General features: G+C 37.1%; 1 protein-coding gene across 3 annotated transcripts in view; it reads right to left on the bottom strand.

Moving 5' to 3' along the window:
* LOC128902209 (5'-AMP-activated protein kinase catalytic subunit alpha-1) overlaps window positions 1-19,852 on the bottom strand; it is a 67,788-nt gene that overhangs the window by 11,729 nt on the left and 36,207 nt on the right. For all 3 annotated transcript variants that reach the window (XM_054184719.1, XM_054184720.1, XM_054184718.1), the window contains exon 3: window positions 6,989-7,070. In XM_054184719.1, coding sequence (XP_054040694.1) covers window positions 6,989-7,070 — 82 coding nt within the window. The remainder of the gene's footprint in view (window positions 1-6,988; window positions 7,071-19,852) is intronic.

Genomic DNA, 19,852 nt, shown 5'->3' with positions numbered 1-19,852 from the left:
ACTTGAGCTGATCAGGAAAGTATTTCTTCATTCAGATGTGTGACTGAAACATGAACCAGGAAGCCAGTAGCAGTCCCTACACCCAATCTGACCAGAATGCTTGCTGCTGCTCTTACCTTTGCTCAATTTTATCTGATTGTCACAGTAATTTATTTCCTTTATAAGTTTGTTTGCACTGAAGACTTTTAAATTCAGTAACTGTTTTGAAATAGTTATTCTGTAGAAGATAGAATAAACAGAATACACCCCCAAAAGCTCGCTCTGAAATAAGCACGTTCTCTTCAAAAGCATAAAGTGAACTCTGCATGGGGAGTGTTTCTCGTTGGGAGCTCTGTTGTACTTAATACAACAAACTCTTGACCCTCTTTTAATCTTTTATGGACTACTTCAGGACAATTGACTCTGAACTGCAAGCCATCATCAGCATCAGTCCAGACCTGCATACAATTACATTAACTCATCAGTAATTTTCTGCAATCTCTTTTGATTCAAATTACATTCACATCGATCTCAGTGTGGTTTTGGTGGGGGGTTTTTGACAGCAGAGATAATTATCACCCTCCACTAGTTACTTTCTGCAAAACATTCGAATTGCTAGTAAAAGCAGGAACAAGCTTATTCTAAAAAGGTCACAAACCATTATAATAAGGTAGCATACTCACAAGTAATATTTCTTTTTTAAACAGATGTTTACTTTTTAGAGATACTAGGATATTTTTCAATGACCAGACAAATAGCATGATGCTTCACAGATAACTATCTATCACTGAAAAGTACATTTAAATGCCCCTTCCTTAGTGTTTTAGCATCAACTTAACAGTCTTTACATGGCCATGCATTCAGAAAAAGGACAAATATAACCTTGCATTTGAGAGTATGAAGATATTAAGCTTTTACTTATCAAAATTATGCTGGGGAAAACTTCATAAAAGAGAAAATCCTACCTGAAAAATAGATCTTTAATCTATTTTCACGCAAGCTTGATGCAATTTTGACAGAAAAGGGCTATTTTGCCAGAATCACTGAAGATAAAGATGAGGATGTATGTGTTTGCTTATGAACACCCTTTTAAGAGCTAACAGGCTAAGATTCTATTCCTTTCCTGTTGCTCTCAAATTAATTTCTCAGATGAATTTTCTTTTGCAAACTTCATTAGCAGGATGGCACTCAAGGTTCACAGTTAAATAATCTCATTGCATATTTGATTTATTTTCCAATTATAGTGATGGCACTTCATTAGAAAACATTCTTAAAACTAATGAAACAATTAGAAAAAAAAAATTTATAAAACAGAAAAAACATCTCAAGACTCTCACAACTCAAGACAATGCACATATATATAAAAAATGACTAGAGGGCAATGTCTTCCAAAGATGTTCAGGAGGTGGATTTTCAGAACTTAATTACCATTATCACATGCATTACAACAACGAACATCCATGTCACTACAATGACTTAGTTTAATAGATCTAGTTTTTTAAAAAAAAAAAAACTATGGGACAGATAAGAAGAATTAGAAGAACTCAGTGGCAAAGAAAACAATTAAACATAGCAACTTTCATCAGGAGATTGACCAAGTATAAAATATCCATGCAGCAGAATGACCCATCCTGTCCTACCCACGTTATTTTGGAAGTGTTATGAATCTGACTAAGTCCTGGTTTTAGATGAGCTCACTGGCTTGAAGCTGAATCACTATATATAGATACATTCCAAGTCCAGTGAAACTGACCCCATTCCATCCAGAAACCCATTTCAAAACACTGATGAATAAAATTCTTCCTACCCATAAGCAGTCTACATTTATCCATGCTGTAAAACAATTACCGCTGTACCACACAGCAATGCTTTTTGCTATGTAGCTGTCTGGAATTTACATCAATGTTTTGAAGGTAAACTCTTCTTCTTACATCCCAGTTTAAACAAATAAACAAACAAACATTTAAAAATGATCAGCAATTATTAGGTGATTTTTTATAACCTAAACTTGTGACTGTAAGTCCAGTTATGTCTTAGGAACCTTATAATTTCTTAAGCAGGAACAGGGATGGGTGGAAGTTGATATTATTTCTTCATTGAGTTCAAGACAGGGAAACTGAATTATTTGAATACGAGTATGAATATGAGTATAATAGGGTTTGGCCTTAAAAAAAAAAAAAAAAGGAAGAGACACATACGTCTGAAATCCCAGTCCTGTTCAATGAATGCAAATTGAGAAACCAAGGATGCAGGGATGCACAGAAACTAGATCCTTAGTCAACTGATGACAAACATCCAAAAAGCTTATTAAATGGAGATAAACGTGACTTTTTTTTTTTTACATTTGTATTTACTATTTCTAAAAACATTTATAAACAATTGTATTGTGTACTTTAGGAATCCTGTCATAGTTGCACCATGTGTTTGACAATGTTACCTGAGCTCTGAGGTGGAAGTATCACTGGATGAGCGACATGAACCAGGTAAATTCTCAGGAGTGGTGTACAAAAGCAGAGTTGCCTGATTCCCAAGAGAGTTTGTTACACGTATATATGTGTATATATATATATATACACACACACGCATACAAAGTAGTAGTAGTCCTTTAATACCTCTCTTCACCCAAGAAAGTCATATGTAGTCCAGCACACAAACGTTCAGACCCAAATTCAAAGAATTTCTCAAAGCCTGTTCCTCCACCTTTGTAATTCAAAGCAGCAATAAAATAATCCAGTCAATGTTTAAGAAACTTAGCCTCCAATGAATTTCAATCTTAGTGACTTAATTAATATAGGTAGTCTTCATACACTCCTTTCAATTTACTTACAATGCTACTTATCTGATATCATAATCAACACTAAGCTGTTGTTATTTATTTTAAAGATTTGTTGGTTTGGGTTTTTTTTTAAATAAAATCATAGAAATGAACTGTTTGCATGAACATTTACTTGCCACTCATTGGTCTTTCAATGGGGGAGCAGTTTAGGCTGGTAATGGAATATCAAGTACAGACACTGAAAGATCTTGCATGCAAAGAACAGTTTCAGTGCACCCCTAGCCTCTCCATGCACCATAATAATCTGTTTTAAATGGATCAAAGAGTAGCTGAGAGCAAGGGAAAAAAGTCTCATCAACTTTTATGGGGTTTTTGAAGCAGTTGAGCAATTCCACAATTCCCATATGTTTTCCTGGAAACACGCTTCTTGCAAGTGTCATTGACAACTGGGAACTTTAAACACTATTTCCACCCCCCAGAAATACTGAAAGACATTTGTCCTACATCTGTTAAAATACCGATCTTTAAGAACTTACCATAAATATTTACAGATTCCCACTGTGTCATTAGCATATTTATCTGAGCTGCATATTAAGCAACAGGGTATTTAAAATGTTAAGTTTGCTGCTGAGAAAGGATATATTAACGAACTGGGAAGCTGCTATATAACCCAACATAAGATTATCTTAATAAATGTAACAGGATATACAGATATTCAAGCCCATGCAAGACACTCCACCCAATGTTCATTCTCAAAAGAAATTACTTCATGAGGAGATTTTTCCTCACTGAAAAAAAAAATTAGTATAGACCATAAAGAATCTTTGCATATCACACAAAGTCATTCTTAACATGAATCACGTCCTCTAATAGGTGACTCACATACCAAGACAGGCAGATTGTCATAGAAGCAATGCTGGTCAAGCCCTTGCTGGAGTTGGTGTACAGTTTTCTTCCAAATCTGGAGCCACCAAAACTTTCTCATTTAGCTACACAGTAATAGCTGCAGTGTTTGTGCTGGTATGCTGAATTGGAATAATATGGTCAGCTTTAAGACAGTATCATTTAAATATTAACCACAATATTTTTGGAATGAATTACATATTCCTATTTTGGCAAAAATGGATTTTTACAACTCACATTAGTGCCTTTAAAAGTAGGAAGATATCAAATTACGCATTATACTAATCTGCTTCCAGTAAGCATAAGTCATACTGCAAAAAACATCTGTAATAATTACTCGCATGTACTAAAGAGATGTCACCCATTTAAACATCAGAGGTTTTGTTAAAAAGATCCAAGAAATAATTTTATAAATGCATATTTTGTACATAAACTTCTCACGTGTTCTCATTCACAGTGTAACAGGGGTGTTACGCAATATCAGAAAGTCAAACCGAAGAGAAACAGTACAACTGCTCTCCTCCTGCGGACAGGAAGCAAAGGCATGGTGGAAGCAAAGGCCTGGGTTTCTAATCTTCTTTTAGCTTTTATTACTCCCCAATAGTTTCATTAGACAGGCAAAGACATTTTACAAGATGAATCAGTGTCACACAGCTGGTTTCTCAGCTCATCCTGGTCAGCAGGAAAGCCGTGTACGTTACTCCTCCAACTCACCGTTTAGCTGAAACACAGGGACTGGGGTGCCAAGTAAGCAACCACCCCTCAGTGTGAGGTATTGTAGCTGGAGCACTGATTGAAGGATGTCGTAGTAAGCATCTGTTTGCATAAGTCTCTGCATCATAGTTCGTATCCTGGTAAGCTAACCCTGTTCTCCTATTATTTGCACTGTGAAAATATTTAATTTTAGCATAATTTCCATTAAATAGAGTACTTTTGGAGAGCTAGCTTAATTCCTGCATTCAGATAATACGATAATAAAGAACTGTTACAAGAGAGCTATTCACTAATTTGTCCCACTGAGCATAACTGTCCTTTTCAACAGCTTTCTCTTAAGTCAAAAAGAAGTAATTCTAATGGCAAAATAAAGGCTACTTCCAAAACACCCTGTGTTAAGGAGCCAGCATCACAGCACATGAACCACTTCTTTCCAACCTAGACGAAATCCTGCTAGGTGGTCTGTTTTATTCAAAACAGAGTTCAATCTCTATACTATAGTAAAAAAAAAAAAAAAAATTATAGGACCAATACCATTTTCACATCTTAACAGAATTTCTTTATTAGTGGAGTTAAAAATTAAATGTACAAATGAATAGCTACATAAGTTAAAAAAACACACAACAATCTGTAAAGCTGCTAATTAAAGTAGAATTATATTATTTTGTCTCTTCCAATAGTGCGTTATGAAAGCTTTGGAGCTCCTTGGCACAAAGCTCTGCAGATGCTAAAAATTTACATGAGAACAGAAAGCAATGAGACAAATTTGTTGAAGAAAAATCTTTCAAGCACTTCTAAACACAGAGAAGGCCCAGGGCCAGTGCCTGCAGGAGGCTGGGAAAAGTAACTCGGGGGAAGTACTGCTATGTGCTTGTACCATCTGTATGACTTTTTCTCAGCCATCCACTGTTGGAAGTTGTCAGGATACTAGGCTAGAAAGATCATAGAATGGTTTGGGTTGGAAGGGACCTTAAAGATCATCTAGTTCCAGCCCCCCTGCCCTGGGCAGGGACACCTCCCACTAGACCAGGCTGCTCAAAGCCCCATCCAGCCTGGCCTTGAATGCTTCCAGGGATGGGGCATCCACAGCTTCCCTGGACAACCTGTTTCACTGCCTCACCACCCTCACAGTAAAGAATCTCTTCCTAGTATCTAATCTAAATCTCCACTCTTCCAGGTTGAAACTATTACCCCTCGTCCTATCACTACATAACCTTGCAAAAAGTCCTCCTCCAGCTTTCCTGTCCAGCCCCTCCAGCAATCCACCAATACAATTCTCCCAAATAATTCAGGAAGAAAAACCTTTACAGCCATAATGTACTTCTCAAACCAAATGCAAAATCAAGTAAGATCTAAACCTTCTGCAGCTACATAAAACAAAAGCCTCCTTTAGCATTACTGTATTGAAATGATTTTATGATTATTCAATTAATTCTTTTGCAGAATCAAACTTTCTTCATTTCATAGGCAACATGACTGTGAGGAGGAGATATGACAGCACCCAGGAAAACAAAAGAGCAGCCACCGCACCTTGGAAAATAGCCAGCTTTGCTTCTTGGGTTTTGTTGTTTTTTGGAGGGGTTTGTTTTGTGTTAGGTTTTGTGGAGGGTTTTTTTGCGGGGTGAGGGTCGTGTTTTATTTTTGATACAATAAAAGAATTATAGTAACAACAAATATTTTTAAAACTAAACAATATAGCAAGATTCCTAAAATTTACGCAACACACTCAAGAACCATGATTTTACTTTCTCTTTAACTTTCTCCAAACTTCAAACAATGTATTTTGCAGCCATATTTGAATAGCTGCCTTCCTAAAAATAATTTTTCCCATTCTAATCTGTCCAGCTGTTTGAAAGAAGCCATACATTTCTTGTTCTCATCCTCAAACCAAATTAAAATCATTTTTGCAGAAGAGCATTTTTATTTAATACAGAAAAAAAACCAACTGTTTTTGTACCTTTGCATACAGGTAGAGACAAAAGCTTCCCAATCTAAACAAAATAAAGTATCCTGGCACTTTTGCCATCTAAGCCACATAAGGACACACTGAAATTACAAGCTGATCTCATAACTTTAGTGAGGCATTGCGGGCTGCAAGACTTTTCCTCAAAACAGCTTTAAAATAAAGGCTCAGGTGAAATCGACATCATAAGTATACCCTGTTTAATGCTCTTTTCCAAGACTAATTTATCTGTGTAATACTTAATAGGAAAACAGACTGGAGCATATCTTTTTCATACAGTATCCTGTTTAAAGTTAAAAGCATTAAGCCAAATCTTTAGAAAGAGCAGGCAGATTTTTAATGGTCAAATTTGCTAATTTATCACAGTAAGGCTCTCCTTGCTCCTCTCAATACAATTTTTTAGTATTTCAGTTGCTTTTTCCACATTGTAACATCCTAACTCATGTCTAAAGATGATGTTTATTGTGATTTTTATGGGATAATAGCATTATTTTAATCTCTGTTAAAAGATACCCTGTTGTGTTGGGAAAAATGAAACAAATTGTGCTGTAGTTTATGAGCACAACAACTACACAACGTTGCACTGTGTCTGTTCACAAGCACAATGTTTGTTTTTTTAATTTCTAAACTGATAAAGAATTGTCATGCTTTACCTGCGATTTCATCTCATAAAGCGTAGCATCCTCTGGAGTTAACTGAAGTGCTTCATCCCACTTGTGGATAGCCTCTCGGTACCTGTAGTTAAAACAGTATTACAGTCTCACTATATTTAAAGATACTAGATATTTCTATTTATATCCTGACATTGTCCCAAATAAAGTGCCACAGCATCGCATTAGTATTAATGATTTTTCTAACCACTTCCCTGTAAGACGCTGAACTGTTTTCAGGTACTGGCTATTTGTTCTTCTGACCAAATGGATGCTAAGTACAACCGGCCCAAAAGTGAATTTACAAATCAACATTGGAGACCTATGGCAAAGCAACGACTTAAAACTAGAAATCCTGAACTGAATCCACATCCCTCATTGTCAAAATCATCCTTAGTAAGGCATAAAGAAATATAATCTGAGCCCAACATGCCTTGTTACAGTCATAATTTAAAATTTCTTTTCAGTCTAAAAAGGCTGAAACATAGGAGTTTCTCTCCTGCATTTTTGTACTGTAAGATAAGAAGGACATCTGAGTAACTTTGGTATATAAGAAGGAAGTTGAAAGTAAATAGAAATCGCTCAGCTTTGGGAAGGTATACAGTACCTTCATAATATGTTGCAGAAGAGTTGACCAAACAAAACCAATAAAAAGTAGGTCTTTGTCTTGAACAAAGAGGTAAAACTTGGACAAATGCATACGAGGGTTTTGAACCATACCGAAAAACTGTAATAGCATAAGACGCAGTTACAGGGGTGCAGTCTTCCAGCCCTAAAAGTGGCCTCAGATTAACATTTAACGAGTCTGTGGGATGCCACAAGTTCTTTGAATCTGTTTCAAAATCCACTTTTGCTACGGAACTGTGTAGGAACTCTTATATTTAGATTAATTTCACTGCAGATATGAAAGCAGTTACTCTTGGTAGATACACACAATACAATTACTAAAGTAATTTTCAGATGCACTTCATACTAAACAGGTTTTACATTCTCATACTCCCCGTTCTTCCTTCCCTTTCCCTTCCCCATTTTTTGGTCCCCTGGCTTGTATTACACCTCCAGGTTTTCCAGAGCAGTAACATGAAGGCTTCTGAAAGTTCTGATTGGGAATAGAAGAATAGATCGGAAAAGCAATACAACTTCAGTCAAACTCTCATTGTGATTCAGGTATTATTAGTTTTCAAATTACACTGATAAGTATGTTGTTTGAGTGCTAAGCAAAGGATGTTTCAATAAATGTTCGCATTTCCTCAAAGTTTATATTCCAGCTGTGCATTTTGCAATCTCAGTTCATTCCCCATGGGCAGGTGTTCACACTAAAGGAAACATCACCACATTTTCTACATATGTCAGCAGAAGCCTTAAGCTGTCATTCAGTTCGCAAGAACTACTTTTTGAGTAGAACGTTATGATTTTGTTCAAGACCTAGCACAGACATGGCACAATAAAACCTATATGCATAACAGATGTCCTCAGCTCAGCTAGGTGGTGTCCTGGCCATGCAGCAAGGTGCAATATTGTGAGTGTAGCAAAGAAGTTTAGAAAAAGATGATTTTGGAAAACAGAGCAAATACAGTAACATCAGTAACCAGAAAGGGAGGAACAACACTGTCATTGTGCAAACAGAAAGATACAAGATATAAAAGCTGCATTTCAGGAATCTTCATTTTTACTTCTACAGAGGGGACATCGTTGCTCAAAGTGTCCATCTCAATGGGATAAAAACTCAGCAAGAACAGGCTACCTCTAACGGGAGCACCAAATACAAGCAAATATTCCCCCAAATTCTGTTAGGTTTTGCTACCAATTTGTCAACAGCCCGCCAACAGAATAAAGATGGCCATGGGAAAAGAGTCTGATCTAGTTAAAGATGTCACTGCTTACCGCAGGGGGGCTGGACTAGATGATGTTTAAACTCAACACATTCTATGATTCTATGAAAAGAAGTTGTCCACTCACAGAAATGCTGTGCCACATGTGCTCTGTGTATGAACAGCAATTTACTCAACTCTGCCTGTGAGCCTCAGAAAGTGTGATCCAAGAGCAGTGACGTGTGTGATCCACATCAGTGGATCCTCAGAAAGTGTGATCCAAGGCAGAAATGCCAGAACCACTTTTCCAGACTGAGAACACAACAGAAAAGGGCTGGAGAAGGAAGATTTATCTGCAGGTAAAAGATGAACCGCCTGCTTGAAAAGACTGACCATTGACTACTAGTTTACAGCTTGGAGATATCCACGTGGCTGTGAAATATTGATCTTTCCAGTGCACATATTTCCTTAAGAAGAAAGTCTGATAAAACATGACTGTTCGATTCTTTTAAATACTCAGGAAAAGAGCTTCCTGAGTTTCCATTGTTGTTCCAGGAAAAACTAAGGACATCATTCTTATTAAGAGAAACTGAGCCATGTTGCTTTTTCTAGTAACACAAATTTGGGAAAAAAATCCTTTCTATAATCTCTTAATCAAAGAATTTTCTACCTCATTCTTTTGAGGGAAAAAGATTATATACTGTATTAAATACCAAACACCTTACTGAAAAAGTTGCCTGGAGATATAAGATACAGATATAAAGTCAATGTTCCAGTAAATGTTTTATGAAAATGATAAGCCTTGGCTGAAATAATAAGTGAGCTAGCACTGGGGTAGTGTTGTAAAATAAATAATTAAAAACAGATAATTTTACTGCCTCTCAGTATCTTTTTTGAGATGAACTGTACGGTACCATGACCAGTATAAGGAGGGAGAACTACTTTTGAAAAGGAAAGCTTCCATACAAATATGACATCTGCTTTGGGTTTTATCAATGCATATTTAAAGAGTATTCCATTTGCTATGTCTTACGTCCCTTCAGAAAAAGGGATATGAAACCTATCACTTCAAAAATTACAATAACTTGTATCAAAAACAACACCTCAGAAACAAAAATGAGACTCAAAAATAGCATATCCATGCACTAGTGGCGATGCGATAAACCTTCTTCAGAAACCTGTGAAATTTATCAAAGTGGAGATTAATCCCAAGCACCAGTGGGCTGGGGGCCTACTGACTGGAAAGCAGCTTTGCATATAAAAGACCTGGGGATCATGGGGGACAAGAGGTTGAGTAGGAGCCAGCAACGTGCCCTTGTGGCAAAGAAGCCCAACAACATCCTGGTCTGCCTCAGCACCATCAACAGACAGAGAGATGATCTACCTCAGCCCTAGCGAGACCACAGTCTGCAGTGCTGGGTCCAGTTCTGGCCTGCCCAGTATGACAGAGACATGGACATACTGGAGTGAGTCCAGCAATGGGCCACGAAGATGATTAAGGGCTTGGAGCATCTGCCATATATGGAGAGGCTGAGAGAGATGCGACTACGCAGCCTGGAGAATGGGAGGCTCAAGGGCAATCTTATCAAAGTGTAATAATACCCAATTTAGAAGGGGGGCAGGGAGTAAAGAACCAGACTCTTCTCAGTCGTGCCCAGGGACAGGACAAGAAGCAGCAGGCACAAACTGAAGCACTGGAAATTCTTTTTAAATGTATCTCCATTGCTGGAGATATCCAAATCCCAACTGGACAACATCCTGAGTAACTTGCTCCAGTTGACCTTGCTTTGAGCAGGAGTTGGGGTAGGAAATCTCCTAGGGTTCCTTAGGATTATATGATACCAAGACATCAGCAACCTCAGTGATACGTGATTTAAGATGAAATATGATTATGTCTTGTCTAAATGAAAATAAATTTTAAGCAAAATATAATCTTATAACAAATAGACCCATTAATTTTTTTAATTACTATAAAAATGTATCTGATGTAGCAGTAAAGAAGTCACAAAATATTAGCAATGGGCATATCTCAATTTTATAGAATATCAAATCAGTATTTCCAGCAAAGGTAAAGCTGTAATCTGTATATACATTGTAACTAAGCTTCCAAACTCCAGTAATATAAAGCATTTCAAGAAAAGACTATCATATTTTGAAGTATTGAATTACTATGTATGTGAGTATAGAGATACAGTATATTTAATTTTATCTACACAGAGTGATCTCAGAAAAATAGTCCACCTCATTACAAAAACCAAATACAATTATAACCAGAATTTAATTATCATTTTCTATTCTTTATTGCAATGCCATAAAAAGGAATAAATTATTAAGAACTTGATACATCTGGGATGGCTTCAGTGTAGAAGACTTGATGGATCTTGCCAATTTTTATTTAACAGCATATGAAATCCCATAGCTCCCCTAAAGTACTGCAACTGCACTCTTCAGATGTGCTGCTGACCATCTGGGAATGACACAGACTTGGCACATTTTACTACCGCTTGCTAAACTTTTGAAACAAACATCTCATGCTTTCACTCTACTTTTTCAACACCACTTCTGGGAAAACATGATCTCTTGAACTCTTAAACAAAATCATTAAAACAAATTCATATTTCCACAAAAAATATTTAATTGGAGACTTCTGGTTAAAAAAAAGCAAACCAAACCAAACCAACAAAAAACAAACAACAAAATCCCACCATCAAAGCCTGTTCAAGTTAAACAGAGATCATTTTTTGAATCATACATGTATACATAACACTAAAACCCACCACTGCAGATCATGCCGGATCTAGAGTCCTGTAGCTTTACTCCGACAGGCTTGCTAGACTGAGACAGGGCTCAGACTGACACTGCATATATCTGAAGATATACTGAAGAGATGAGATAGTTACCAAATTCAGACCAAATGAGACAGGCCTGCAGGACAGCAGCAGAGCAGTGTCAGGAGACAGGATAAGGCATTCTTAGAGACTGGGAATTCTTAGAGACTTGGAGGGACATTCCTACAATCAGATGTTGCAGGAAGATGAGGGAAAACATGGTAAGACAGAGCTAAGGGAGGGAAGAGGAAAACAACGTTTTTAAAAGAATATGGCTCATTGTCAAATACTCATATCATAACAGAGAGGATAAACGTGAATGGTCTGTGACCACCAGAAACACCAGCCAGAACAATTTTAGTCTAGTGTAGGGTCAAATTCAGACTTCGGTGGAAGCTAGGGAAAAAGAACACTAGTCGGTAATTATAAAGAGTACATAAAATGGAAAGAGAAATGAAAAGCACAGAAGTTGATTGCAGGAATAGATTTCCCTATGATGCAGGGCAGGACTGTGAGAGAAAAGATTCAAAGAACAGATGAAAAAGGAAACTAAAAAGAATAAAGGAGAAATGAATGTAACATGGCTTTTTTGTTTTTAGTAAGTTCAGAGTTCTCTAACCCAGCTAGGTTTTTACAATAAAATACTCCCCCTGCTGAGGTTGGCGAGAGAAGTGTACAGTACTTTATAGAAGCATCTAGAGAAGATTGGTGTGCAGGAACAGGCAAAAGGAGATTGTTTGCTTAAGTGTGCACAGAAAATTCTTGTCTATGCAGCCATACAGCACCTTTAACCTCACCGGTAACCTTCACAAGGCTGGTAAGTCTTTAAACACATGAAGTACAATATTAAGTGTTCTTTTGAAGTCTCAGCAACTCTACTTTTTTTTTTTTTATTGCAGACAATTCTGACACCATTGATGAATCATTACTGCAGCTCAAAAGCATAGCTATTTTATGGTAAATAAAGTGTCATATAATACTTCTGATTACGTAGGGAGAAAATTAAAACCAACTGCTTTACCATCTACTAAAACTTCCAATAAAACATTTTAATTTAACAGGTTGATTTAGGTATGGCCACGCTAATCACCACAGGTAAAGAGGTGCATGATAATTCTTCAATGGCACCTGACCAGGTTCTCGCCCTGAAGTAAAGGAGAGAGAAACACAAACAAACTTGTGGTAATTACCCATCAAGTTGGTAAATGACACTCAGCTGACCATGGGGTAAACCAGCATGCACACAGTTAATGCACATCACAGGATAAGTATTCATCAGAGTTATTATTCTTGCACATATCAGACCCCTCAATATCAGGTTGTTGACACCTGGACGCTAGTAGTCCATATAGTGAAAATAAGTCTGATTTATACAGATTAATCTTTTCCAACGCAGCAAATACAAAGTGCTGTTCTAAGTCAGTCAGTTGAATATGCCACAAAATTAAATAGCTACACAAATATTTCAAAGAGACTTATCTCACTGAAGAACTTCCACAGAAGAACAGATGGGAAATACCATTTCATCACATGCCAAAAGCAATTACCACCTATCACCACGCTAAACTACAAGATCAAGTTTTTAACATAAGTTCCACTCATCATTTTCCTCATTTTTATTTCAGCCACACATGTAAATATTGACACTTTTTATTACTGCATCTATTGGGCAAATACAGTTTTGAAACTACATTCATCGAAGAAATGGTATGAAATCCAATACTGGAGAAAGATGATCTCGTTATTAATACCCAGGAGTGAAAGCCACAAAATCAGGATTCTGGTGCTGTCTCTGACAGAGACAATCTCTCTCATGTGGGAATAAGATTTAAATTCCTCACATACAATATGAAAAAGTGATCTCATAAAAAAAAAAATCACTTGCTACTACTTCACAATTATTTTATTGAGACCCAGGAATAGAATATACGGCAGTAAATAATTTTAATGAGAAATGGCAGAGAGTCATAGAATCACAGAACCCTAGGGTTGGAAAAGACCTCTGGAGATTATCTAGTCCAACCCCTCTGCCAGAGCAGGGTCACCTAGAGCAGGTTACACAGGAACGCGTCCACGCGGGTTTTGAATGTCTCCAGAGAAGGAGACTCCACCACCTCTCTGGGCAGCCTGTGCCAGGGCTCTGCCACCCTCAAAGTAAAGAAGTTCCTCCTCATGTTTAGATGGAACTTCCTATGCTCAAGTTTGTGCCCATTACCTCTTGTCCTGTCACTGGGCACCACTGAAAAGAGCCTGGCCCCATCCTCCTGACACCCACGCTTCAAGTATTTATAAGGGTTGATAAGGTCCCCCCTCAGTCATCTTTTTTCCAGACTGAAGAGACCCAAATCCCTCAGCCTTTCTTCATAAAAGAGGTGTTCCAATCCCCTAATCATCTTCGTAGTCCTTTGCTGTCCCCTTTCCAGCAGTTCCCTGTCCTTCTTGAACCGGGGAGCCCAGAACTGGACACAGTACTCCAGATGCAGCCTCACCAAGGCAGAGTAGAGGAGTTAATGCGACAGAGTATTAGATAATGATGGGGAGCGAACAGTGTCTACACTTGACAGTCTGCCCTAAGATGTCTTTCACAAACACATTTTATATTGAATTGTGAGCTGAAGCCCTGCTGCCTTTGACTTATTTTATACCTATCCTTTCAATCTGGTGAATCACCGATTCATGGTCCACCCCACTCAGATACTGCACTCATCTGTAAGGAGACAAGAAAATTTGCAAGACAAATGCAATACATCCATCTGCCCACCAATTCTCTTCCTGCTAACTGAAGACCACTTTCATTCCTGTGCCTTGTACACTGGCGCTACCAATGTGCACAATTTCAGGGCTTCATCCACAGATGGCTGACAGCTGTTTCTCTATTACCTCATGTTATTACCCTACTGGTTCTCAGAAAACAGTCATGAAAACTAGGTCAAGAAGTTAAAAGCTGTCAAATGCATTAGAAAAGAAAAAGCACCAAAAAGTTTCTGGGATTTAGATACCATTATTTCTCTATCTTTCTCTCTTTCTCTACATGGCTTATTGCCAAAATATGATGCTCAAAGGTAGGGTATTAAGAGGGCAAAACATTTTGGGAGAGATGATACGCAAAAAGCAATAGTCTGCTCCAATTATTTTCTGAGCAGTTCCATTTCATCTAGTTGACATACTCTTGTTATCTGTACTAAATAATGTAATTCCTCTTCATTTTCTTTCCCTATACTACTTCTGGCCTCTTTATAATGTTTACTGATGTCAACATCACAGAGAATAACGACAGAAGTTATGTAAAAAAAATAAAACACAGAGAGACAGATAAAGACAGAGGAAATATGTAATTCTCTATGGCATTTGAGACTTACAAGGGCAATTTTAATTTATTTTTCATGAAAGTACCAATAAATTAAGTAGTCAGGTACCCTATAAACCTCACATAGCTGAAACAACTACAAAGTATTACTGTAAAACGACTATAAAGTACCAATGCAAATACTAGACAGCAAAAACCATCAAGTCTTCTGAAACAAGTGAAATACAGATGTGTAATAAACACATCAACATACAAGGGCATAATATGCACATACATAGATTGTACAGAGAATGGATATTACCATCCAGAACTAAAGGAATGTATCAGACACTTGTAAATCCCAAGATGACTAACATGCAAATCATACACATAGAAGTGGCAAGAAGAGTGGGAACTCGCACTACCAGCACTGCCGAGACAAGGAGTGGTGAGCCTCAGTGGCACTTAGCACAACTGTTCTACAAAGGGACGGATGAGGCAAGTTCATGCTCCCATTTCCATGACAGAGCCAGTTAGTCACTGACAATGCTGCTGTGTTTCTATTGATAAGTGACCTTAGAAGAACCAATATACTCAGACTGATGATTTTTGTTGTCAGCGTGATTTTGCATTCATGTAATAGTGCCTATTGAAAGAGAGTAACAGCAAGAACTGTTTGAACTATCTCCTTCAATTTCTCCCATATCACAGCATGAGATGCAAAATAAAACACTGAAGATTCAACAGACAATTAATATTTCAGATGGTTTTATTTACATTAGTAGCTGGATGGGAATATTTAGGGCATTTAGTCCACAGTATCCCATGCAGCTACCATCCGCAAACTCTAAGGAGCGTCAGTGAGTTTTCTTTAGACTGAGAAACATACTCACCTTGGTGGTTTTTTTTCCCAGTTTTACTCAATATTTATAATTTCTCTCTCTGAATCTCAATTTAATATCAGAATGTGATGACCAAAACCACGTAACTTCAGCACCCTCACAATCAGTTCAAATATATTCAAAAACTATAAATTACCCAGAAGAAAAAAGTCAGGTTAAAGATTTCTCCCATACTTACGCAGTGTGCAATGTAATCATTGTTTATACTATAATTTACATAGAATTTCTTCAGGTTTTATGACAGCAATTTATTCTGTAAATTAATTATGAAAGTTTAATATTTATTATTCTAATTTTAGCATTCATCTCTTTCCTTCTGTATGTCAACAACACTTGTGAAATTTTTTTCCAGTATTGCTTAGAATTCCTTTCTCACTTTGAATTCCACAAAAGAAATCAGCTCCTAAAATAACTAATTTCTGAAACCTCATTCATTCAATTCCACCCACAATACAGAAGTACTGGAATTCTGCCACATTTTTGAAAGGCAAATACAAATGTCTTAAAATAAAGTTGTAGAGTCATTCTAAGAGAGTTTTCAAAATTCATTCTGCACTCTCCTCATCTCACATCTATGTCATTGCCCCTGCTTTGCACCAGTATAAAAGCTTTGCTTCTTAAATCAAGTCAACAGTCTAATCCAGGTTATGATGTGTCCAAACATTAATTTGTTTTAAAATAGCAAGCATCTCCCCAGTGTAATTCTCCTTCTGGCTACAGGAACATGAAGACGACAGCTTTATTTAGGCAGTAATGATACAGCTATATTATAATGGTTTCACATCATAGCTAAACTTTAATACCTCAAGTATACGTTTGGATGTTGGAGAAGCTCACAGTTCTTACTTTACAAACATTGTGATAGTCAGGAAACTGAATGCATCATAAAAAAAGGCTTCCTACCATGTTACATGTAAGCAATACCAGGGAAGGTTAACCTTCTGATAAACAGAAGGGTTTCACTGACAGACTAGATTAAAGACAACTAAAAACATCTATGTCAACATCCAAATCCACTGAGGGAGAATTTATCATCCTCACAAAAGCAATTGCCAGGTAGAAAAAAGCTTGTATTAAAGCTTTCAGGCAAATACAGCTTCCTACAGAGAAGTCTAGTCTGCAGAACTCCTTTCAGTAAGTCTATGCTATTTAACGTATTTAGCAGGTGTCTTCCATTTTTAACAATAAAATAGGACGGTGGAGCCAGCTGAATATAAGCCATTATTCATCGCCAACATCTCTTATCCAAATAAGCTATTTTAAAAGAAATCTACAGCTATGAACTGCATTTTGTCTTAACTGTCATTTCTTAATTTTTGCAGAAGACAAAAAGCTTAAGCCAGTCTACTACATTAGATTTCTATTACCAGCTGATAGGTCAACAACAAAACAAACAATGTTTTTTAAGATTTGCCATTTAGTTGCAAGAGTCAGTACAACTCCAGAGACTGGCAGGAAAACACGTCTAATACACACAAATAATGGCAGCCTGTGAAAATTATCGGTTTGAACTGGTTTCAAAACAGCAAACTTCAGTTCTTCACAAAAACAGCATTTCTGTGATTTTCAGAAAGTAAGAAAGAGGGGAGGGATGCATTATCTCTGTCGCTATGTGGTATTAGTGTAGCAAGCACCACCCAGAAATAGAAAAGTATGGTTCTTTGTCTAAAATGTTTGACGTACAGTATTTAAACACTGTATTAGAAAATTAAGCATGATATTAAAAATACCGCGACTCCTCTGTTGAGATTGGGATGGATGCACTGCACTCATTGCACAAATGATTGTGGGAAGCAAAACATACAAAGTCTATCACCTATTTCGTATATGTCACACAGTTTACCAAAAGTACTTGGCAATATATTTAACAATCTCGTCTACACCTATCCACCATAAAAAAACGTGTACTTCAGGTACGTACTGCTAAAACTAGAGAAAATAACTGCTCTGCATGTAACACATTAGCACTGTCCCTTATGAGCTAAGTAAGAGTAACTTGTTCAAGGCCCAGTGATAAAGTCAAAGAAGAATTAGACTCGTTCTCAAGGACATGAACATTTAAAAAGTGTAAAAACTGAAATGTCAGGCCTGCAAATGAAAATACATTTACAGCCATCCATTTCAAATTATGAGTGTAATACAGTAACAAAGACACACAGGCAGCAACTAGATGACAATATCACATAAATAAAAGAATTTGTCTCCACTTCCCTTGCTGTTTGGACACTTATTCTAATATCCGTTTTCCTGCCTGTTTTGTCAAAAGCATTTGTGAACCAGATCAGAACCAGCAACCAGAAAGAGGCTGTTTTTGAGCTGGCTTCTTCTCCATCCCAGTGACAAACTGGTACTCCCAACTGGCTCCCCCCAGGGTGAAAAAAAAAAAAGGGACCATTGCAAAGGGGTGGAAGTGAGACACCAGGAGAGCAGGGTCACATTGACCCTGACTGAAACAGGTTTAACCAGGAATGGAACTGCAGCCTTTGACTAGATACTTGACCCGCAAACAGCCAAAGCTAGGAAGCATATATACCATGCTTTCAATTAACTCAGCCCTGATACAATTTAACAATTGTCTACAAAATGACTAAATAGTTAACTCCCACATAAATAAATTAACAGAACAAAAAGCAGTAGAGAAAGTCAAGACCCACAATAAATTTATTTTTTATTAATTTGATGACCACATGGTTGTGTACAAGACCCTACAAGTAATTTTTCTTGTGGTAGTACGCTATGTCGTGAAGTCAACTCTAAAATGATTAGCAGTCCTATAACATCAAGTATTTCCAGGAAGAAAAGAGAGTGTACTGCTCCTCATTTTCCCCACACGCTATTTAAACTAACCCTTCAAAAGACCTGACTGAACAAGTCGTTTGTAAAGAGTTTTTATTCTGAGCCTTTACTGCCAAGCACCCTTTCCAGTTTAAACGTGATATGCCCTAAGATGTGGAGAACGCCATTTAGGGAACAAGAAAACAAGTTAACATACGTATATAAACGAAGATCTTCGTAGCAAAACACACTGCCATATCCTACTTCTTTAGGAAACTCCTGAAACAAATGCTAATGAGTAATTATGATCCCTTAATTTCAGTACATTTTAATTTTAGAATATATGGACAACAGGTATACATCATGTTCAATGAAGATCATGCAATGAATACCGAATTACTGTTTCAAAATTAAATTCCATGAACCATAAAGACAGTTAAAACAGAGGGGGGGAAGGGGAATATTATCTTCATCAGCAACAATTACTAGGCTTTGTTTAAGAGCAAATGGACAAAGGTATTAAATTAGGACGCCACTTCATTTTTTTTCCCTGCAGCTTCCCCTATGAAGAGAAATAATATTATCAAAAAGTAGTTTCTAAATACAAAGGTTTTAGTATTCAAGTAAAAGCAACTTGGTGTATTTAACAGTAGACCTGGACAATAAACAAAACCACAAAACTGTAACTTTAAAAAAATTAAATATGATCATATTTTACAGTATCTAAGTTACAATATATAATGTCATTAATATAGGGAATCCTGGATGCTGTGACAGCAGTAGTTCAGCAGTGCAACTCTTGCCAGTGTCTGTCAAGGAAAGAATGTGGAAAAAGCCCCAGGTTGTATTTCTCTGTAAAAACTGCACAGATTATTAATGTAAATTGCTAGATTTTGCTAAATTGTATTATATTATGTATATAAATAGAATTCTCTACTGAAATTATGGGCAAAATCTCTTAGGTCAGGTCAGAAATATGTTCTTTAACTTGTAGATAGTTTAACTTTTGCATGAAAGTATTGACATTAATCTCTAGCCACCATCTACCAGTACAGACCTGCCAGCACAAACTCGTTTCTGTAGGACCGCAATGGTGCCAGTTTTGCTGCCACCGTGTCTACTATGTTAAAAGATGGCCCCTGTCCCAGACAGTTTATAACAGTAATAGGCAGCAAACGAAAAGAAATGAAGACTGTGTCAGAGATCAGCTCTGAAAACAAGCCAGATCGTGAGAGAAATTCGCAGTGGCGCACTTCATCTCAACA

Source organism: Rissa tridactyla, chromosome Z (genome assembly GCF_028500815.1).
Source record: "Rissa tridactyla isolate bRisTri1 chromosome Z, bRisTri1.patW.cur.20221130, whole genome shotgun sequence".
Classification (NCBI taxonomy): Eukaryota; Metazoa; Chordata; class Aves; order Charadriiformes; family Laridae; genus Rissa; species Rissa tridactyla.
The sequence above is the reverse complement of the archived record's forward strand: the minus strand, read 5'-3'. Positions and strand labels throughout refer to the sequence as shown.